The sequence below is a fragment of the Thamnophis elegans genome, chromosome Z (genome assembly GCF_009769535.1).
Source record: "Thamnophis elegans isolate rThaEle1 chromosome Z, rThaEle1.pri, whole genome shotgun sequence".
In the NCBI taxonomy this organism is placed as follows: domain Eukaryota; kingdom Metazoa; phylum Chordata; class Lepidosauria; order Squamata; family Colubridae; genus Thamnophis; species Thamnophis elegans.
The window spans coordinates 127170162-127193780 of NC_045558.1; the positions used below are offsets into that span (position 1 = coordinate 127170162).

Consider the following 23619-nt stretch of genomic DNA (forward strand, 5'->3'; position numbering starts at 1 on the left):
AAGGGAAGAAAGAAAAAAAGAGAAAGAAAGAGAGAGAGAGAGAGAGAGAGAGAGAAAGAAAGAAAGAAAGAAAGAAAGAAAGAAAGAAAGAAAGAAAGAAAAAGACGCCTTCCAGACGTTTTGGGCCGCGGTGCCCTTGTGCAACCTTGCCTCCTCCTCCTCCTGCTTTCCACGGTTCTTACTGGCTTCCCAGCGAATAGCGCCTTTTTTTGCCTGGCGGAGAACGGAAGGCTCATAGACAGCGGGGGGATGGAGGGATGAAGGGCTACGCAGGGATGCCGAGTATGCTTCTCCTCCTCCCTTCCTCCTCCTCCTCCTCCTCCATCCGGTCCCTCCAAAGCGAAAGTCCGTCCCTGCCAGCCATGCCGTCGCTGAGACGACCGCGCCGAGCCCCGCCCTCCCCCCCACCCCCTTAGCATCCTGGCTCCCTGCTGCCGCCCGGCTCCGGTGCCAGGGCGTCCCTCCAACCGCTCGCTCGCTCACTCGCTCCTCCGCCTCGCCATCCTCCGTGCCCCTTCCCCGACCAGGCCCCGGGCTCCGGCCCTTGGGGACGCATCCCAGGCTGGAAGCGGGGGAGATCCGGCCATGGAGGGCGGCTCGAACCGGGGGGAGGACGAGCCGGCCGCGGCCGCCCCCAACCCCTTCGTCCACGAGCCGCGGCTCAGCCGCCGCCAGCTAGTCCAGGTAAGCTCCGCGTCCCCAGCTGCGGGCGGAGGGGCCGGTTAAAGGGAAGCCGCGGGCTGGTGCTCTCTGCCGGACACCGGGCTTGGGATCGACGTCTCGGCCAGATCCCAGCAGGGAAGGGAAGGTCGTAACCGTGGATCTCGGGGGATCGGGTGGGGGGGGGACGTTTCTCCTTGCAGCTTCTCCTTCCATCGCTCGCCCCTTTGGGGATCTCGCCTTGCGCAGCAGCCGAGCGATTTCCCTTGCGATCCACTGCGAGGGACATTCGCGGGGAGAGGGGGGAGGGGCAGAGAGATCCCGGCCAGCGGGTCACCTTCGGAGATGGAGGATCTCCTGGGATGAGGATCCGATGGCCCTGCAAAGCAGGGAGTGATGGAAGCGGGGTGGGGGGAGCAACGATCGCTCCCCCTACAACTGGGAGAAAGGGACAAATCGAATCAATCTTTATTATTATTGTTATTAGTAGCAGTGTTGTTACTATTACTATTATTAGTAGTATTATCTTCTTTTATTCATGAAACTCAAGTCAACTGAACATTCAAAAATGCATCACAAATACCATTGACTGGTGCTAATGGTTGATACGGGTTGCTAGGCATCAACCAAGTATTATGTATGTATGTATGTATGTATGTATGTATGTATGTATGTATGTATATAATTAAACAATATAAATGATTATTATTCCCTCTCAGAACCCCATAATTAATGGGGTTCTTTGGAAAGGGTTCATTTCTTTTTTGGGAGGGTTTTTTTGGGGGGGGGGGGCGATTATGCTAAAGCAAAAGTTTCCTTGAACTGGACTTCTGGGAAAAGCTGAGTGGAGGAAAGAGGTTTAAGGGGGTCCAGGGTCTGGCCTATCACAGATGAGAGAATTGGGGGTTTGGGGGCGACACTTCATATCAAGTGGTCCCCAGAAGAGGATGTTGAAGAAGAGTGGTTGGTTGGATGCTAGAATTTGCCAGGCTGAAAAGTTCTGCTTGGTGAGTCGGTGGGTGGGTGAATTAGCTTTTTTGGGGGGGGAGGGAGGTCCTGCAAAGACCCCCTCCTCCTCCTCCTCCCATGCACCAGGAAGAACAGGATGTTTTCAGGTTCAGAGGTTTGGAGGGGAGGGTTGAGATGTTGCTGCAGTGCATTGTGGGTGATTATGCAGTCTCCCCCCTCCCAAACCCCTAACGCCCCCCCAAACCCCTCCAGATATGTTGGACAGGGAGGGCTTCTCAGCAGGCAAATACAAACACCCTGCTCCCCCCTACACACACACAAAAGCAGGGATGAAAAGGATATATAAGGATCCTAATTTGGAGGGGGGACTTTGATCTTGAAAATGCCTTTGTGTGGGAAGGCTGGAGAAGGCAAGATTTGCACCCCTCCCCTTGGCCTCAAAACAGGATGGGGGGGAGGAAGAGGGGAGGAAAGTGTAAGGATCCCCCTTCCCCCTCCCTCTGCCCTACCTCTCCATCAGCAATCTGCCTGTAGTGCGGAAGGAAAACAGGCCCTGGGAAAGAGGGTTTTCTTGTTAGGCAGCCCCCCCCCCTTTCTCCCACTCTGCAAGCAGAGCCCCATAGCCTAGTGATGAGCACCAATTAAGCATGCCTCCATTCCCAACCGTCCCTTCCTTCCAGAAGCCCTCCTTCCCATCCTCTCCTTTCTTTATTTGGTCCTGCAGAGATTAAACATGAAAAGTGCCTTCCCGCCTGCTCGCTTCCTTCCCTTGGTTGGTCACAAAATGGAGTGGAGAGCTCTCTTTTTTTCCCCCCACTCCCAAGGCTGAAAATGCAGCCTCTAACCCTCCGGGGAATCTATAGAAATTCTCCCTATATATATGAAATTTTCACCACCCCTGCATCCTGCCATAAAATAATTATCTGTCTTGCTTTTTTTTTTAAAAAAAAAACTGCTCCGTTCTCTCCTTTTCCCTACCAATCTGCTTTCTCCCGCTGGGGCCGAATATTCTCGTTTATCCTTATCACCCGCACATCTGAATGTTTGGGTCCCCGCCTTTGTTTGAAATCCCTACCTTGATTCTGCCACTACGCTGAACTTGCCTGCTTTTAACCTTAGTTGTAAAAAAAAGAAAAAAGAAAAACAAACAAACAAACCCTGCCGAATTGATTGGTTTGTGTTTGAGAGTAGCAGGGCCAGAGATGGTATTCTATCCGTTTGGATGGGTAGCGGAAATCGTGGGAGGCTCCTCCCACCCACACCCCACTCTATAGCATCCCATTTAGTCTCTGTTTTTTTTTCACCCAAAGTGGATGCGTGCGCTCACATTTGCAAACTGGTAGGAAAGGTAAAGGGATGCAGTGGCTAAGACGCTGAGCTTGTCAATCAGAAAGGTCGGGGGTTTGATTCCCTACTGCCGCGTAACGGAGTGAGCTCCTGTTACTTGTCCCAGTTTCTGCCAACCTAGCAGTTCGAAAGCATGTAAAAAAATGCAGGTAGAAAAATAGGGAACCACCTTTGGTGGGAAGGTAACAGCGTTCCGTGCGCCTTTGGCATTTAGTCATGCCGGCCACATGACCACAGAGATGTCTTTGGACAGCATTGGCTCTTTGGCCTTGAAACAGAGATGAGCACCGCCCCCTAGAGTCGGAGATGACTAGCACATATGTACGAGGGGAAGGTAAGTGTATACCACTCCTAAGTAGGATGGTAAGAATCTAGTAAATGCATTAATTCAGTGCTTCAGTCTGTGTTAGCCAAAGTCAGGCACTGTTTCCAACTGGAAAAAAATGAATTGTTCTTTTCAATGACCTTTAAAAAAAAAACTTATATTAAGAGCTTCAGGGGGAGTGAGACGGAGACCATGAAGTGCATTGTATTCTCGTTTGCAGAAAGCAAAAATGCTGCTTTCATTTTCATTTTAGGTGGTGATGCTAACAACCGAGCTCGCAATTCACCAAGGCCTCTTCAATGCACCGTTTCCCCAGTTTTAGCTTTACAGGGTTCCAGGGTAGGAGAATGAGTTGGAAGGAAACAAATGAAGCAAACTGTCTCTACATCCTTGTTTCTCTTTTTTAAATAGCCATGTTGTTAAGAATTAAAATACCCTGTTTCCCTGAAAATAATACCCTGAAAATAAGACCTCCCCCGGATGATAAGCCCAATTGGGCTTTTGAGTGCATGCACTAAAATAAGCCCTCCCCGGAACCAGCAGGAGCCACTAGGCGATCACGCTCGCCGCCTCCTGCACCTCAAAAATGTCATGTTTCCCCAAAAATAAGACAGGTCTTATATTCTTTTGACCCCTCCCTGAAATAAGCACTTAGCCTTATTTTTGGGGAAGTCTTATTATTTTTGAGGTGCAGGAGGCGGCAAGTGTGCTGCTGCTGCTGTGTTGCAATATTTTGGGGGAGGGCTTCTTTTCGGGGGAGGGTTTATTTTAGTGTAATAAGGTAATAAGACCTCCCCAAAAATAAGGCCAAATGCTTATTTCAGGGGTGTGTGTGTGTTAAAAGGAAATAAGACCCTGTCGTATTTTCAGGGAAACATAGTAGCAAAGATAAAAACAAATACAAACTAAAAGTGGGGGGGAAATAGAAGGTGCAGAAAAGAAAATACTAGAAAGAAAAACAGAAAAGAAAAAAAATAATATTGAAAGAAAAGAAAAGAAATATAGACAGAAATATCCGAAAGGTGTTTTTATTTTTATTTTTTCAAAAGGCAACTGGGCTTCCTGGTTTTTCTTTGAAGGCGTTTCACTTCTCATCCAAGAAGGTTCTTCAGTTCTGAGTGAATGAGTCAGAGCTGAAGAAGCTTCCTGGATGAGAAGTGAAATGTTTTCAAAGGAAAAACAGGAAGTCCAATTAGGTCTTGAAAAAAGAAGCACCTTTGGGACAACCATGACCTGGATGACTGAAAATCTTCATAGATATAGAAAGAAATAATTCCACCCTTCATCACAAGTATAAACAGTTTAAATAACTTTATCACCTCCTCTTAAATACAATACATGATATTTTCTTCCTGTATCCCATCTCTTATGTATAAACAAACTCTTGAACTGCCCTCTTTCAATTCCTGAATAGCACAATTTCATTAATGACATTTTCCTTAAAGTGTAAGAAGACACTGGGAGATTATTATATTCTGAACAATTGCAATTTTATTCAACACTTAACACATCATAGACAGAGAGTGCAGGTCATCCTTGAGTTATAACCATAACTGAGCCCAAAATCTATGTTGCTAAGCGAAACATTCGTTAAGCAGATTTGCCCCATTTTACAACTTTTCTCACAATGGTTGTTAAGCGAATCATTGCATTTGTTAAGGGAGTAACATGGTTGTTAAGTGAATAGCTTCCCCATGGACTTTGCTGGTCAGAAGGTCGCAAAAGTTGACCCCAGGACACTGCAGCTGTCATAAATATGAACCAGTTGCCCAGCATCTGAATTGTGACCATGTCGCTGCAGCAGTCGTAAGTATGAAAAATGGTCACAAGCCACTTTTTTTTCAGTGCCGTGGTAATTGAACTGTTGTAAGTCAAGGATTAGACTACCTCTATAAGTTATATCTCTCTCTAAAGAGAACAAAACTCCTTTTGACTTAATGTATTTGCAGAATGACAATTTATATTTCAACAACAGTTTTTTTTTCTTTTTAAAAAATATCTCCTTTAATTTTGCTCTCCTTTTTTCTCTGCCTTTTTCCAACTGATTGCCTTTTGCTACAAGCTTGTAATCAATACGATTTCCATCTCATGCCCAGCCCTGAATCTGCCCTTCCCGAGGTCCGAATTTTCTTTTTGGACTTGTGCTGGAGCCCATCTTCAGGGAATTTCTCTCTACTGGAATAGTGCTTGGCTGCTAACTCACCATTTATGACAGGTGCAGTGTCCGAGGATTGTGCCATGTGATCTCCTTTTGTGACTTTCTGACCAGCCAAATCAACGGATAAGCCAGATTCACTTAACCAACTGTGTTACTAACATCGACAGCCATGATGATGCACTTAATAACGGTGACAAGAAAGGTCATAAAATGGGGCAAAACAAATGTTTCACTTTGTTGTAGTTGTTCACTGCGAAGTCAGGTCCGACACATTGCGACCCCATGGACACCATTCCTCATGGCCTTCCTGTCCTCTACCATCCTCTGGAGTCCATTTAAGCTCAGGCCTACTACTTCAGTGACTCCATCCAGCCACCTCATTTTCTGTCGTCCCCTTCTTTTTTTTTTCTTTTTTTTTCTTTTTTTTTTAATTTAAAAAAAAAGATTTTATTGGTAAAAAGAAAATACAACATCCATAACTTGTAAAAAACAATACAACTACATTTCTAGATATTCCCATACTATCAAATCATTATAAACATCAAAGGTTAGGTATCTTATTCCTTCCCTCCCTCTTCTCTTCCCTCATTTCTTCTTTTCCATACCCTTTTCTTCCCTCCCCCCCTTACTTCCTTTTCCCCTGCCTTCCCTCCTTTCTTTTCTCCTTTCCTCCTTTCCTTCCCCCTCCTTTCCCTCCCTCGATCCCCCCCTCCTTCACACATACCTTCCCTCCTTCCTCTTTCCCTCCTCCTTCCTTTTCTCTTACTCTCCCTCCTTTCCTCCCTCCTTCCTTCCTTCCTTTCAACACTCCTTCTCTCTTTCTTTCCCTCCCTCTTTACTACCCTCTCTTCTTCCCTCCCTCCTTCCTCCCCCAGTTTCTTCTCTTTCTTCTCTCCTTCTTTCTTCCCACCTTCTTTCCCTTCTCTTCTTTCTCTTCCTCCTCTTTATCCTTCCCCCCTTCTTCTGCCTTTCCTATTCCTCTCCTTTCTCCTCTCCATCCTGACTTCCCTACTGTCCACCTTCCCTCCCTTCTAACCTTTGTTACATTTGCATATTTTCCTCTGATGAGGACAACCTGGTTCTCTTTTCCTTTCCTTGCTTGAAGAGGCAAGGATTATAAGTCCTCTCGCCTCATCTAAAATGAAGTTTAATCACTAATTTCATGCAGGTAATTATAGCGGATTTCCTATCAGCTTTCGTCCCCTTCTTCTTTTGCCCTCAACTGTTCCCAGCATGAGGCTCTTCTCCAGTCAGTCCTTCCTTCTCATTCAGTGGCCAAAATATTTGAGTTTCCTCTTCAGGACCTGGCCTTCTAAAGAGCAGTCAGGGTTGATCTCCTCTTGGACTGACCAGTTTGATCACCTTGCAGTCCAAGGAACTCGCAGGAATCTTCTCCAGCACCAGAGTTCAAAGGCCTCCATTCTTTGGTGCTCAGCCTTCCTTATGGTCCAACTTTCACAGCCATAGATTGCAACTGGGAAAACCATAGCTTTGACTATATGCACTTCTGTTGGCAGGGTGATGTCTCTGCGTTTTAGTCTGCTGTCTAGATTTGCCATAGCTTTCCTCCCAGGAACAAGTGTCTTTTAATTTCTTGGCTGCAGTTCCCATCTATGATAATCTTAGAGCCCAGAAAAATAAAATCTGTCACTGCCTCCATTTCTTCCCCATCTATTTGCCAGGAATTGAGAAGGCCGGATGCCATGATCTTAGTTTTCTTAATGTTGAGTTTCAAGCCAGCTTTTTTAGTCTCCTTCTTCACCCACATCAAGAGGCTCTTTAGTTCCTCTTCACTTTCTGCCATTAGAGTGGTATCATCTGCATATCTGAGGTTGTTGATATTTCTCCCGGTAATCTTAATTCCAACTTTTGATTCATCTAGCGCCACCTTTCTCATGATGTCTTACTTAGCAACATAATTTTTAGGCTCACTTAGCAACATAATTTTTAGGCTCAATTGTGGCCATAAACCGAGGGCTACCTGTGTATGGACCTATCACAAGTCTTCTTTTATTTTTTAACTTCTTATTACAACCTAACAATCTATATGTCCTATTCATCTGCAAAGTCCAACATTCCATAGCTTTATAGGAAATAAATTTTTGATCTGCTCAAGCTCTTCCCAGCATTAAGGATACAGCTTGCCTTCTTCCAGCCTCTTTTTCTCAAATTCCTAATCTAGCCTATGCTGCTGCATAAATCTCTTTTTGAACTATGCAATGTTCAGGTGAAACTCAAAAAAATAGAATATCATGCAAAAGTTCATTTATTTCAATAATGCAACTTAAAAGGTGAAACTAATATATGAGATACACTCATTACATGCAAAGCAAGATAATTCAAGCTGTGATTTGTCATAATTGTGATGATTATGGCTTACAGCTCATGAAAACCCCAAATCAACAATCTCAGAAAATTAGAATATTGTGAAAAGGTGCAATATTCTAGGCTTAAAGTGTCCCACTCTAATCAGCTAATTAAGCCATAACACCTGCAAAGGGTTCCTGAGCTTTTAAATGGACTCTCAGTTTGGTTCAGTAGGAATCACAATCATGGGAAAGACTGCTGACCTGACAGTTGTGCAGAAAACCATAATTGACACCTTCCATAAGGAGAGAAAGCCTCAAAAGGTAATTGCAAAAGAAGTTGTATATTCCCAAAGTGCTGTATCAAAGCACATTAATATAAAGTTATGTGGAAGGGAAAAGTGTGGAAGAAAAAGGTGCACAAGCAGCAGGGATGACCGCATCTTGGAGAGGATTATCAGGAAAAGGCCATTCAAAAGTGTTGGGGATTTTCACAAGGAATGGACTGAGGCTGGAGTGAGTGCATCAAGAGCCACCACACACAGACAGATCCTGGACATGGGCTTCAAATGTCATACTCTTCTTGTCAAGCCACTCCTGAACAACAAAGAACATCAGAAGCATCTTACCTGGGCTAAAGAAAAACAGACATGGTCTGTTGCTCAGTGGTCCAAAGTCCTCTTTTCTGATGAGAGCAACTTTTGCATCTCATTTGGAAACCCAGGACCCAGAGTATGGAGAAAGAATGGAGAGGACACAATGCAAGATGCTTGAAGTCCAGTGTGAAGTTTCCACAATCTGTGTTGATTTGGGGAGCCATGTCATCTGCTGATGTTGGTCCACTGTGCTTCATTAAGTTCAGGGTCAATGCAGCCGTCCACCAGGAGATTTTGGAGCACTTCATGCTTCCTTCAGCAGATGAGCTTTATGGGGATGCTGACTTCATTTTCCAGTAGGGCTTGGCACCTGCCAAATGAACCAAAACCTGGTTCAATGACCATGGGATTACTGTCCTTGATTGGCCACCAAACTCGCCTGACCTGAACCCTATAGAGTATCTATGGGGCATTGCCAAGAGAAAGATGAGAGACATGAGGCCGAAAAATGCAGAAGAGCTGAAGGCCGCTATTGAAGCATCCTGGTCTTCCGTAACACCTCAGCAGTGCCACAGGCTGATAGCTTCCATGCCATGCTGCATTGACGCAGTAATTGCTGCAAAAGGGGTCCAAACCAAGTATTGAGTACATATGCATGCTTATACTTTTCAGAGGTCCGATATTGTTCTATGGACAATCCTTGTTTTATTGATTGCATGTAATATTCTAATTTTCTGAGATTGTGGATTTGGGGTTTTCATGAGCTATAAGCCATAATCATCACAATTGTGACAAATCACGGCTTGAACTATCTTGCTTTGCATGTAATGAGTCTTATCTCATATATTAGTTTCACCTTTTAAGTTGCACTACTGAAATAAATGAACTTTTGCACGATATTCTAATTTTTCGAGTTTCACCTGTATGTGTTACAGGTAGTCCTCGGCTTACAACAGTCCATTTAGTGACCATGTGAAGTTACAGTGTCACTGGAAACAGTGACTCATGGCTATTTTTCACACTTATGACCATTGCAGCATCCCGATGGTCATGTGATTAAAATTGAGCTGCTTGGCAACTGATTCATATTTATGACGGTTCCAGTGTCCCGAGGTCATGTGCAACCTTCTGACAAACAAAGTCAATGAGGAAGCCAGATTCACTTAACAAGCAGGTTGCTAACTTATCAACTGCAGTGATTCACTTAACATCCGTGGGAAGAAAAAATGTTAAACGGGTCGAAATTCACTCAACCGTCTCACTTAGGCACAGGAACTTTGGGTTCAATTGTGATTGTAAGTCAAGGATTGGCTGTACATTCACAGAAACATGCACAATTTGATGTCTGTGGGGGAGTAAATTCCAATGTTTTGTGAGTGTCCATTAAATCAAAGAGCATGTTGAATCATGGCAAATGATACCAATTGCACCATTGGTAATTGTCCAATGGTGTCCACTGATGTCATTTGCAAAATGATACCATTGTGCAAATGTCATAAATCACAGTTGAAATTTGATTCATGACATGCAAAATCCTAGTTGGATCAAGATCTGGCAATTCGTCATTACGCTATTTAAGATTTCTTTCCCACCATTTATAAAAACAATTGGAATGCACACAATGCGTTGCTTAGGCAACCACAACCAGTTTGGGACAGATCGGTGGAAATGTAAAAACACAGATTTGATTTACAGTCACATATCAACAGGAACTTCCCAGAATCTCTGAGTCGCAGAAAGAGCTTAGAAGCCCATACAATCAACTGAATGCATTTTCTGAACTCGCACCGTAATGTTTTGGTCAGCACAAAACATAATAAGGTTGATAAAATTTACTGTGTGGGAGTGTAGCCATTAGAATTTTATCTGTGTTGGTTAAGTGTCGGCCTTACCAGGTAGACCAGACAAGAAATACAACCGGATAAAGTAATTATACTTTATTGTAAAGTAGTGCAAGATCAGATGATGCAGAGAGAAAGTGGCCCATAGAAGTCGGATATGAGTAAACTGATATCATCATCATCATCATCATCATCATCATCATCATCATCATCATCATCATTTTATTGTAAAACTGCTTTAACACAATTTAGCAAGTCTGAAAATACACTTGTCATTCCATGGCTTCCACAGGAAGTCCACAGTGACCACAACCGAGCTCAAACGTAACAAGCAAGGCACTTGAGTTTTATGCCCTTTCTTGTCACAGTTGTTAAGGAAAACATTGTGGTTGTAAAGTTAACAACACAGTCTTCCCCAAGGACTTTGCGAACCTGAAGTGCATCAGGCTTCTCCCACTGACTTCAGAAAACGTTCATAGGTCCCTTTTTTGCGTGCCATTGTAACTTTGAGCGGTGGCTTAATGGCTAAGACGCTGAGCTTGTCGATCAGAAAGGGCGGCAGTTTGTCAGTTCGAATCCCTAGCACTGCATAACGGAGTGAGCTCCTGTTACTTGTCCCAGCTTCTGCCAACCTAGTAGTTCGAAAGCATGTAAAAATGCAAGTAGAAAAATAGGGACCACTTTTGGTGGGAAGGTAACAGTGTTTTGTGTGTCTTTGGTGTTTAGTCATGCTGGCCACATGACCAGAAAGATGTCTTCGGACAGCGCTGGTTCTTTGCCTTTGAAATGGCGGTGAGTACCGCCCCCTAGAGTTGGGAACAACTAGCACATATATGCGAGGGGAACCTTTAACTTTGAACGGTCAATAAACAAATAAACAAATGATTGCAAGTCGAAGTCTTAATTGTATATCTGTTTCTGAAGAGGAAGGCACAGAAGTATTTTGACTTGCAGGAGATTTTCCAAGAAGCATTCCAGAGATGGCCATTACTGGAAATAGGATGATGAGTTTGATGACAAAAGACGCCCTGTGAAACAAAATCTTGTCCTGACTTCTAAATTATCTCCAGCTCCTGCCTAACTCATCCAAATAACTTGTGTCAATCATATCGAATGACCATAAGCAGTCCTTTCAGGAGTTGTGGAAATTGCTCAGAACTGGAAGGTAGAATAGAATTCTTTATTGGCTAAGTGTGATTGGGACACACAAGGAATTTGTCTTTGGTGCCTATGCTCTCAGTGTACATAAAAAGACAAGATACATTTCTCAAGAATCATAAGGTACAGCACTTAATTATAGTCACAGGGCACAAATAAGTAATCAGGAAACAATTAAAATCAATATAAATTGTAAGGATAGAAGCAACAAAGTCACAGTCATGCATTCATAAGCAGGAGGAGATGGGTGATAGGAATGATGAGAAGATTAATAGTAGTAGTAAGTCAGCCTTAGTTAATAGTTTGACAGTGTTGAGGGAATTATTTGTTTAGCAGAGTGATGGCGTTTGGGGAAAAAAACTGTTCTGGAAGAATAATAGTAATGCAGTCTTAGTAAATTATTGACAGTGTTGTGGAAATCAGTTGTCAAGCAGAGTGATGGCATTCGGGGGAAAAAACTGTTCTTGTGCCTAGTTGTGCAATGGTCTATAGCGTCCTTTTTGAGGATAGGAGGTGAAACAATTTGTGTCCAGGATACGAGGGGCCTGTAAATATTTTCACGCCCCCCTTTTTGACTCGTGTAGTGTACGGGTCCTTAATGGAAGGAAGGTTGGAGGTAATTGTTTTTTTCTGAAGTTCTGATTCTTCCCTAAAGTCTGTATCTGTCTTGTTGGGTTGCAGAACCCAACCAGACAGTTATAGAGGTGTAGATGACAAACTCAAGGAGGAAGGAGAGGTTGATTTAAATGATTCAAACTCAGATTACAAAGCAGTGGTGGGATATACCAGGTTTCAGGCTGATACTTTGTACGTCTACTTTTTAAAACGATTAAACATTTAAAACATCTGGTTTGTCTAATAGGATGTTAGCTTTTGCTAAATAGGTGAGCGCGTCATAGAGGTGTGTCTCAACTATTATTGTTCTGGCTAACCACTATGTATTATACTACCCACATATCTGTTAAGACATCCGGTTGCCAAAGGCTTTAATTGTCTTAAGTACAGTGAGAACCGCTGTTACATTCCTGCCTCTGTTAGAGAAATGTAAGAATTGTTATGAAAAGCATGTCAGAAAAAGGTTGGCCTTTATTTCTTTGGATTCCGTGTCTCAGATTCTTCCTTTATAAACAGAGCAGGAAAAAATGATGGCTTAGAGAAAGTGAATATAAGGTAGACCTCGTCTTACGACCACAATTGAGCCCAAAATTTGTGTTGCTAAGTAAGAAATTTGTTTTGCCCCATTTTACAACTTTTCTTGCTGCAAATCTCTGCAGTGTTCAGCTAGTAACATGGTTGTTAAGTGAACCTGGCTTCCCCATTGACTTTGCTGGTCAGGCCATGCTGTAATGGTCGTAAGTGTGAAAAACAGTCATAAGTCACTATTTTCAGTGCTGTTGTAACTTTCAACAGTCATGAAATTAATGCATGTAAATTACAGATTATATTATTTTGTTAGGATACATTGTTGTTTCTTATGATGTTCCTGGCTGAAGAATTAAATTTTATGTGCAATCTGATCTGATTTCCCTAAGAGTTCGTTCTACTGAATTCATCTGCATTTCTGACTGGTAGGTTTATAAAATGGTTTAATTTAATTTTAGTTTAGTTTAGTTTACATTATTGTCATTGCACATGGTACAACGAAATTAAATGCCATTGTTAGTGTACATTATAACTATAAAAATAAGAAGATAAACATATGTCCTTTACTTTCTATATAACTGAAATTGAAAACCCTATATTGCACTATACCATAGAATTCAATATGGTTACTGCCCTGGGATAGAAGCTGTTTTTCAGCCTATTTGTCCTTGTTTTTATTATCCTGTACTGTCTGCCAGATGGTAATAGTTAAAAAAAAAAAAAAGGGTGCCCGGGATGAGATGAATCTTTAAGAACATTTTGAACTTTCTTAAGGCAGCGGGAGCTATAAAGCTCTGCCAAGGGGAGGAGAGGGCAATCAATGATCCTCAGGGCAATGACATTGACTCTCTGGAGTGCTGTCCTATCTGCCATTGTGCAATTGGCAAACCCTACACAGATGCAATAAGTTAAAATACTCTCGATGGTGCAGCGGTAGAAAGTCACCAGCAGTTTTCCATTCAGTTTCTGTTTCCTGAGGAGTCTCAGATAGTATAATCTCTGCTGGGCCCTTTTGACTAGTGCTGCAATGTGAGCGCCCCAGATCAGTTCCTCTTTTATGATAACACCCAGAAACTTAATGACAAAAAACCAGAATTAGCCAGCCTTTGCTTCTTTTAGGAAGTTCTTCCAATTTCCTGGTTGAAATCTGGGGTTTCCTAGGTGTTTCCCATGCAGATAATAATCAGAACTACCATATTTTTCGGATTATAAAATGCACTGGCGTATCAGACGCACCATGATTTTGAAGAGGTAAATTAAAAAAAAGTTTTTGCACTCTGCATGTCTCCCAAATCTTCTGCAGGCCTCATTTTTTGCAAAAAGATATATATGGGTGGGGGGGCATGCAGAGCTTTGGGAGGCTTGCAGAGTGCTCCTGGGGGCTGGGGGCAGCAAGAACAAGCATAAAATGGGCTATTTGTGCAAAAAAAGGGCATACAGAGGCTTTGGGAGGCTTGAAGAGTGCTGCTGGGGCTGGGGGGCAAAAATGGCCAGTTTTTGCTCATTTTTGCCCTCCCCAGCACCCTGGAGCACTTTGCAAGCCTCCCAAACCCTCTGCACATCCACTTTGGAAAGCGGGCAGGGTTTCGAGAGGCCAAAAATGTTGTATTCAGTGTATAAGACACACTCAGATTTTCACCCTCTTTTTTGGGGGGAAAGGTGCATCTTATACTCCAAAAAATATGGTATTTTTTTTAAGTACAATAAATTATAGAGTGTTAAAAAGAAAAAAATCAGGAAAAAAAGGTGAAAAATAAGAAAAAAAGGAAATGTAAAAGAAGAAGAAAAACATAGAATTATGATTTCCGGCTTTCTTCCCAACCAGCAAATGCCATTCCCCCCTCCCCCCTCTTTAACTCCTTTTAAATCCATTAATCCTCCAGTCAGTCTTCTCTTCCTTCAACAAATGTCCATATAAGGCTTCCTTATATGAGAAGGCATTTCATCTATTTTCGACTCAAAAGACTTTCCAAGGATGCCATAAATCATTTTGATTTTATTTTTGACATTGATGAATGTTTAATAGAAGTTATGGATCTCCGTTGAGAACAATAGCACTATGCATTTGATTTTTCATACTTCATTCTGAGTTACTGCACTGTATGGCTGGTTGGATGTCCGCTTGGTTTTCTCAAAATTGACATTTGTGGACTTAAGAATAGCTTTTATTCTTCTTTCTACTATGATGCAACAAATCCCTTACAGTGGCTCTGAAGATGTGACTTACCATATTTTTTGGAGTATAAGATTTTGAAGAGGCAAATTAAAAAAAAGTTTTTGCACTCTGCAGACCTCCCCCAAACAGCCCATTTTTTGTAAAAGGAGGCTGGTTTTTTTGTCAAAAAACGGGCATGCATAGCCTTTAGGAGGCTTATAGAGTGATCCTAAGGGCTGGGGGGGCATAATTGAGCAAACATCGGCCCCTTTTATGCTCATTTTTGCCCTCCCCAGCCCCCAGGAGCATTCTGCAAAGCTCCTAAATGCTATGCATGGCCATTTTGGTGAAGGGGGGGGATTTGGGAGGCAAAAAATGCTATATTCAGTGTATAAGACACACCCAGATTTTCAGCCGCTTTTTTGAGGGGAAAAGGTGCATCTTATACTCTGAAAAATACGGTATGACCATTTTTTCACATGTATAACTTTTATGGTATCCTCAGGTTCACATGATCAAAATTCAAATGCTTGGCAACTGGCACATATTTATGATCATTGCAGTGTCCATCCATGGGCCATGTGATAATATTTTGCGACCTTCTGACAAACAAAGTCAATGGGGAAGCCAGATTCCCTTAACAATCTTGTTACTTAATGACTGCAGTGATTCACTTAACGAATGTAGCAAGGAAGGTTGCAAAACTCACTTAACAAGTGTCCCGCTTGACAATAGAAATGTTGGGCTCAATTGTGATTCTAAGTCAAGGACTACCTCTATTATTAGTTGCTTGCTCCTTAGAGCAATCCAAAGTTTTGGAGTCTGTTTGTAAGATGGGTTTGAGGTGTGAAGAATGCAAACCCAGCATCTCTCAAGGAGAATACTCAGGGTTGAAATGAGGGATCCTTGATGTTCTATGACCTTGGTTGTTTTCTTGCAGATGTTTCATTGCCCAATGATTAGCTAGCAGTGATGATGCTACCTAGTTTGGGTAATGTTTGCAGGAAGACAACCAAACTCAAGAGAGCACCAAGGATCTGCCTGATTCATTCAAGCAATCATGCCTATCTACAGGATCCTAGGTTGCAGTGGATCACACCTCCAGCTGTATGACCCTAGAAAATGACATAGCTGGTTTGATGAGTCACAGACCTATGTGACATTTATGCTCCTGTACATTCAGAAATACCTCTTCTAATTAAATCTGACACATTAAATAGCCTATTCATTTCCTATGAATTATTAACCTTGCATATTATTATTATGTGGTTAATCTTTGGTGAGATTCACAGCCTTTGGGGCTGGTTAATAGCTCAACAGCTCGAGTCCTAACCAAGGACCTAGGAACTGTTAAGGTAACGTCGGAGGATATAAGCTGTTCCAAGTAGGGTGGTTTTTTGTAGAGTCAGAATGTTCAAGTCTGATAAATTTAAAATTTCCAAATAGCGAGGTAGCCCTTTAGGTATTGCTCCAAGGTCTCCAATTACAATCAGGACAACACTCGATTTCTTTTTCCATTGTCGCTCAACTTCAATTCGCAAGTCCCAGTACTTTGTGATTTTTTTTCTTACTGCTTATCTTCACATCAGATTTAAGATTAAGATTTAAGATTTAATTTATTTGTATGCCGCCCTTCTCCGGGAGGGACTCAGGGCGGCGAACAACTCAAAAGGGGAAAGGGGATACAAACACAATACATATAATTAAAATACACAAGAGTCATACGGCCATACAAGTCGAGAGGGGAGGGGAACTCATCAACCCCAGGCCTGCCGGCACAGCCAGGTTTTGACGGCTTTCCGGAAGGCCTGGAGAGGGGTGAGGGTCCGAATCTCCGCGGGGAGTTCATTCCAAAGGGCTGGTATTGCAATGTCAATGAACCAAATTTTTTTAATTTTCAACTATTGTTATGTCAGGTGTGTTGTAGGCCAAGTGTCTGTCAGTCTGAATTCTGAAATCCCACAATCCCACGCCGGTTTGACCGGTGATTTGGCTCCTAATCTAGTAGAACCATCAGATTGGTGCGGTAAGGGATCGTGGCTTACTTAGGTTGCCTCCTTATCTGACCTGCAAGGTGCTGGGAGCTACTAACACTCGTACAGCATTCCTTCTTGGCTGGATCTGATCTCAGTGACCTTCTCTGTCTCTCTTCTGAGTGCTGCGGTCTGCAACTGTGAAGGTGGTGAGTGGAGGTAGTCCCTGCCTGTTTCAGTTAGACCCCAACCTTTCAGCCATGGCAGATGAGATCCCTGAGAATTCAGAGCAGCTTGGGCCCTCTTCCAGAGCTTTCTCCAGGCAAGCTGTCAGGGCTGCCCGGGAAGCCCTCAGGGGCAGCAAACCCTATTCTAGACCTGGACCCAAACATGGATCAGGCCCAGATAAGGATGCCATCTGTCCCCAGAAGGCCTTAGAGAAGCACTTTTCTAAAGCTCAGCAACAGGCCCAAACCTTCCAATCAGTGTCTCCAGTGGAGCCCTCCATGGGGGTTCAACCAGACCAGAGGCAGCCCGTCTCCGATAGTGATGAGGAGGGCCAGGAGCTTTCTCCCACTGTTTCCCTTGCCATGGCAGCTTCTCCAGATCTATCAATGGTTGACCAGGCCGATCTCTTTGCCTGTCCTTCAGACCTGGGGGAAGAGCCTGTTCCCGTGGGCCACTTGGTGCCCCACAGCCCTCCTCCCCGTCCCATCCCAGGGTTTCGACCCATTGAGGACCAAGGCCCTAACCTTTCAGCAGAGATGCAGGAGGTCATTAACAGGGCTATATCCCAGGGGATAGAGGCGGGCATGCTGCAGTGGGGCAAGCGCCCGCGCAAGATCCAACATCTCCAGCCCCAGGATGCTCCTAGAGAAGCATCCTTCACCCAGCCTACTCAGTCTCCACATTCCTCTCTGGACAGCGAGAATTCTGACTGGGAGGAAGAGAACATCCTACCTAGGCAGGAACCTGAGTTTTCTGGGGATGAAGGGGTTGCGTCCGAAAAGCCTATCTTTTGGGGTTTATTTAAGCTTGCCAACTTCAAAACCATCCTGAATAAGACAAAGGTCTCAACCCGCTTGGGGTCTACCCCACCAGATCAGGCGACTAACAATCCTGATGACCTATCTGGGGACCTCTTTGAAGAGCCTGTGTCAGCCCAAGAGATAGTGCCAGTTCCCAAGCTCTTTCTGAATGTGGTTCAAAAGCAATGGGCACAACCAGCCACCCTTGCTACTCCCAGTAGCAATGATAAGAGGTTGTACACGGTAGATGCCAGTCTTGAAGACTTGCTTAAATTGCCTCCCATTGATCCTTCTGTGGCAGCCTTTGCCTCATCCTCTGTACTCCCCCCTAATTTACTGGAGGGACGCAAGGCAGAGGACAAGAAAACAGAGAACGCCTGCCATAAAACACACCAGGCAGTGGCTTGGGCAATTAAAATGTCCGCCTCTGCATCCTTCCTTTCTAGGGCCGCCCTTCTCTGGATGAGACAGTTGCTCACCAAACCTCCAGCTGGAGATACAAAATTAAGGCAGGATGTCAATAATATCATGGCGGCTACTGAGTACACTGCCAAGGCTACCCTGAGCACAGCCAAATTTGCCTCCCGCGCCTTGCCGTCCAATATCACTACTCGGTGTCTCTTGCTGTTCGGCCTGTCATCGGCCGCCAAGACGTTTACAAAGATCCTTGCAGCAATGGCAACCTTTCTCAGATCTTGTCCTGTGCGGCTCCATTGCTACCTAGACATCGTCCTCATCCAGTTGTCATCATCACAGCAGGCGATCCAAGACCTGAGGTACACCATGGAGGTCCTTCAGGACCACGGCTTCTCCATAAATTTGGAGAAAATCATCTTCAACCAACGACCAGGTTGCAACATCTGGATGCCATCATCAACACTGTCACCTGCCAGGTCTTCCTGTCCCTAGAGTGGGTAGCGAGCCTCAAAGAAATGGTCCTACAGGTGCAGTGGTCCCTCACGCCAAGGTCGTGCAGTTGTCGCAATTCCTAGGCAAGATGATATCGTGCCTGTCCATTGTTCCGTGGGCAAGACACCATTCTTGTCCCTTGTAGCGGCTTCTGCTGCCCTACCAGAGGGCTAACAAAAGAAGTTCGATGAGGTTGGTACAGGTCTCCCCAAAGGTAACATCACTCCCTCAGGTGGTGGCTGTCTCCAGCCATGGCAAAAGGCACCCCGTTTAGGGAACCGGCACATCTCATCATCACGATGGACACCAGCCTTTACGGCTGGGGAGCTCACCTCCACAATCAACTCACACAGGGCAGGTGGTCTTCAGCCAAGGCCTCTCACAGCATCAATTGGCTGGAGCTAAGAGCAGTCAGATTGGCCCTCCTCCATTTACGCCTCAACATACAGGGGCATAATGTGAGAGTGCTAATAGACAATGTAGTGACAAAGGCGCACATCAACCGCCAGGGGGGCACTCGCTCCAGATCCCTAATGACAGAAGCCGATGCCCTAGGTCGGTGGGCAGAGAAGCATCTCCTGTCAATACAGGGGGAGCACATTTGTGGAGCAAGCAACATCCAGGCAGACTGGCTGAGCAGGGCCATGTTCGACCACTTGGAGTGGCGACTACATCCGCTTCTATTCCAACACTGGTCCCAGAGGTTCGGCTGTCCTCTGGTTGATCTGTTCACCACCCTGGCCAACACACACCTTCCCAGGTTCTTCACGGGGTTTTACAATCTGCAGGCCAATGGAGTCAATGCCTTGCACTGCCCATGGCCGCGGGGACTGTTGTATGCGTTCCCGCCATTACCTCTCCTTCTCACAGTCATCCGGAAGATCCTATCGGAGGCAGTGGAGGTCTTGCTTGTGGCACCATTCTGGCCCAGAAGAACCTGGTTTGCCAATCTGATGAGTCTCTCCATTGACCCTCCTTGGCAGATCCTGCCAGACGAGATTTCCCTCAGCCAGGGGGCCCTTCAACACCCAGAGCCCCAGTGGCTGCAACTGGCCGTCTGGCACTTGAGAGGGATCTCCTGAGTGGGGGCAGCCTCTCGACCAAGGTCATCTACACCATCCAGGCGTCCCTCCACGACACGGATCTACGATGCCACCTGGAGGTCGTTTGCCACCTGGTGCACCTCTCGTGGGGTATCAGTGACTTCGGCCATGATTCCCATCATCTTGGACTTCTTGCAAGATGGACTTGACAAGGGCCTAGCACCCAACACTCTACAATGTCAATTGGCCGCAATTTCCATGATACTTGCTCCTGATGAACACTCCTCCCTTGGGCGTCAGCCTACTATCTGTAGCTTTCTGAGGGTCGCAACCAATCTGAAGCCCCCAGGGGTCCACAGAAATTCCTCATGGGACCTCAACGTTGTTCTCCGCACCCTGATTGGTCCTTCGTTTGAACCACTTCAGTCGGCCAGCCTTAAGCATTTGACCTTTAAGACCGCTTTTTTGATCGCCATCACTTCTGCATAGCATATCTCACAGATAAAACAGGACAGGGTGGTCCTTCGGCTGGACCCAACGTTCATCCCCAAGATCAACTCCTGGTTTCATTGGACCCAGGAGGACATTTTCCTGGATTTTTGCCTGCATCCCAGGCATCCAAGGGAGAACCATTGGTACATGCTCGATGTCTGCAGAATGCTCCGCAGATATGTCAAGCACATGGCTGTGTTTCGTCATTCCGAATCGCTCTTCGTTTCTTTCCAACCAGCCTCCCAGGGCCGAAAGGTTTCCTCCTCTACTATTGGATGGTGGTTGAGGGCCTGCATTACCCTCGCTCACGTTCTGCAGTCCAAACCCGTGTCTAGCCACATCACGGCATATTCTACTAGGAGTGCCGCCACCACAGCAACCTGAGTGATGCAGGCGCCAATCGAGGAGATTTGCAGGGCGGCCACTTGGAGTTTGTTATCTCCATTTGTTCGGAATTACAAGTTTGCCTCGGCAGAAGGGGCTTTTGGGAGATGAGTTCTTCAGGGCATTCATACCAGCGGAGAGACCCTTAACACGACTGCTTCCCACCCTAGTGACATTTAGCTTGTGTATGTCCCTTGCTTGGACTCTCCAGAGCAGCGCCCTGGAAAATGACCATTGTCTTACCTGAAGGGTCATTTTCAGGGTGCTGCGAAGGAGAGTTCAACCCTACCCTGGGGTCTGGTTCCGCTGTTTTCAGTGCAGACTTCGGCAGTTCCTCTTGGATTTGTGCTTACATTGGATATGGTTTTTTTGGACTTATTGTTGAACTTCTCAGCGCGCAACAGTTCCACGCCTTCATTGAAAAAATCTGGAGATAGTCAGCACCAGAGGCGTGGCTTAAAGTTTCAATTCAGTTCTGGACAGATTGGCTGTATTTAATCTTTGCTTGGACTATCCTTCGCAGCGCCCTGAGAACGACCCTTCAGATAAGACAATGGTCAATTTCATTGTGGTTGTGTTTGACCATGGGGGAGTTGAGGTGGGTGTGGCCAGCTCAACGTCATTCATTTGGGGAGCATCTATGATGCCCTGAACGCTCTGCCAGAAAAAAATTGGGTCCTGAGCTCCGTTTTCGGCTGCGATGTCCTGCAACGCTCTGTCAGCAAAAACAGAACTTGAGAGTGCCGCCCGTGGCTCTTGCAGGCTCTGTTTTGGTTGCAATGTCCTCCTGCAGCCCTCTGCCAGTGGAAATGGAGTCGAGAGGACTGCATACAGTCCTTCCGAGCATCATTTTTGCTGGCAGAGGCACTATGGGATGGTCCTTTACAGTCTTTAGGGCAGCCTCACAGGCTGGATCTAAGCACCCCATGAGTCAGATCTGATCTTCAGGCCTTGTGTTTGACATTCTTGCTTTACACTATGGTTTCAGTTTATTTGCCTTAACGTCCAAAGTCTTTTTGGATATTCCAGAACGTTAACAATAACTTAGCAGGTATGAAACTAAACTCTTGTTCTATATAAGTGAGTCAGCTTTCTCTTTTTAATTAAAAGGGATATTTGATGCTCTCTGAGCTTTGTGGTTTGCTTGCAGACATTTCATTACCTGACTAAGTAACATCATCTTTTTAATTAAGATTGCAGACAGCACTGCTGGTGATATATACACAAATACACACAGAGAGATTTGTCTCTTTCTAGGCAGTTCTAGGCTAACTAAATACGGTAAATATAACTTCTTGCTGTCTCATCAGCCCATGTTCTTGGATTGACCTGTCCTTTTGCGTCTGAGGTTTGAGAATTGCCCAGAGGTTATTAGCTGCAAACAGAAGTGTCCATGGTGTCTCTTTGTGTGCCAAGGTTACATGTGTGGTGCCCAGGGCCGGATTTTCCTATAGGCTAACTAGGTTTCAGCCTAGGGCCTCAAGATCAAGAGGGGCCTACATTAAAATTGTTAGCAAAATTAAAATTACACTATTCTAAAAACAGTGAACACTAAAACACTGAACCGAAAATAAGGAGAAATTCTACGCATATGACTAATAAACAAACATAAAAATGTATTGGTTAAGATCGTTCCAGCGCCGTGGCAGTTGGGGAGCCCGCCCACATTCCCGGCACACCAGCGGCCAGGCAGGTGAGGTGAGGGGGTCGAGCTGGGCAGCTGAGCGCAGTCTAAAGAGCAGTCAGGGTTGATCTCCTATAGGACTGACTGGTTTGAGCGCCTTGCAGTCCAAGGGATTCGCAGGAGTCTTCTCCAGCACAATAGTTCAAAGGCCTCAATTCTTTGGCACTCAGCCTTTCTTATGGCCCATCCTTCACAGCCATACATTGCAACTGGGAAAACCATAGTCGTGACTATATGCACTTCTGTTGGCAGGGTGATGTCTCTGCTTTTTAGTCTGCTGTCTAGATTTGCCATAGCTTTCCTCCCCAGGAACAAGCATTTTTTAATTTCTTGGCTGCAGTTCCCATTTGCGATGATCTTGGAGCCCAGGAAAATCACTATCTCCATTTCTTCCCCATCTATTTGCCAGGAATTGAGAGGACCGGATGCCATGATCTTAGTTTTCTTTATGCTGATTTTCAAGTCAACTTTTGCACTCTCCTTCTTCACCCCCATCAAGAGGCTGTAGTTCATTAAACTAGACATGTCCAATTCCTGCATCCTTTCTTCCTGTTTTAGCTTCCAGTCCCCTTCTGATACTCTTCCCACAGACAACCCTGGAAGCATGAGGGAATCCTGGTGGGCCTTCCTATTATAATCTCTTTCAAGATACTTTACTCTTCTCTTAGTGTCTTCTTCTTAGATTCGGCAAAGAATTTGTAGAAAACCCACTCCAAATAAGGCAGAATCTCTCTTTGAAGGAGATGTGAAAAACTAATAAAATGCCAAATAAATGAAAGTGATTGTTGTTTTGTTTGAACTAAAGTTATCAGTTTTGGCGAAAGGAGGAAAGGTGTTAGAAATCCAGCTCCCCTATTCACAGTTTTGCAAACACTCCTGCCTCTTTGTGTTCTAGTTTTACTATTACTGTTACTATTTTTAAAATTAGTTTTATCAAAGTACAGAAGTACAAAGATAAAGAAAAATAAGGGTAGAATAAGGGAGGAAAGGGGAAGAGAGAAACGTGTAGGGTAGAAAAGGCATTGACTTCCGACTTCTTTTGGTGCAGTAGAATAAGGTATTTACATAAAACCTCAATTTTTTATTTTTATATAATAATATAAACCAGCCCAGTGGTAGGTTTCAAAAAATTTTTGAACCTACTCTGTGGGTGTGGCCTCCTTTGTGCGTGTGGCTTGCTGGCCATGTGTTTTCTTTCTTTCTTTCTTTCTTTCTTTCTTTCTTTCTTTCTTTCTTTCTTTCTATCTATCTATCTATCTATCTATCTCTTTCCTTCCTTTTGTCTCTCTGTCCCTTTTTCCTTTTTTTCTTTCATCTTTCACTTTTTCTTTCTTTTTTCTTTTTTTCTTTCTTCCTTTCTTTCTCTCTGTGTGAGTCTGTGTCTGTGTGTGTGTGTGTGTGTGTGTCAGTGGTGGGTTTCAAAAATTTTTGGAACCACTTCTGTAGGT

The 23619-nt window shown here is 44.6% G+C and overlaps 1 protein-coding gene across 2 annotated transcripts in view; it reads left to right on the forward strand.

The window, feature by feature from the left end:
* Positions 1-345: 345 nt before the first annotated feature.
* LPCAT4 (lysophosphatidylcholine acyltransferase 4) overlaps positions 346-23619 on the forward strand; it is a 52779-nt gene continuing 29505 nt past the window's right edge. Inside the window, exon 1 of one of the 2 annotated variants that reach the window (XM_032238183.1) lies at positions 346-684. In XM_032238183.1, the coding sequence (XP_032094074.1) occupies positions 586-684 (99 nt within the window). In that variant the 5' untranslated portion in view covers positions 346-585. The remainder of the gene's footprint in view (positions 685-23619) is intronic. The other variant, XM_032238184.1, reaches the window with a different exon arrangement.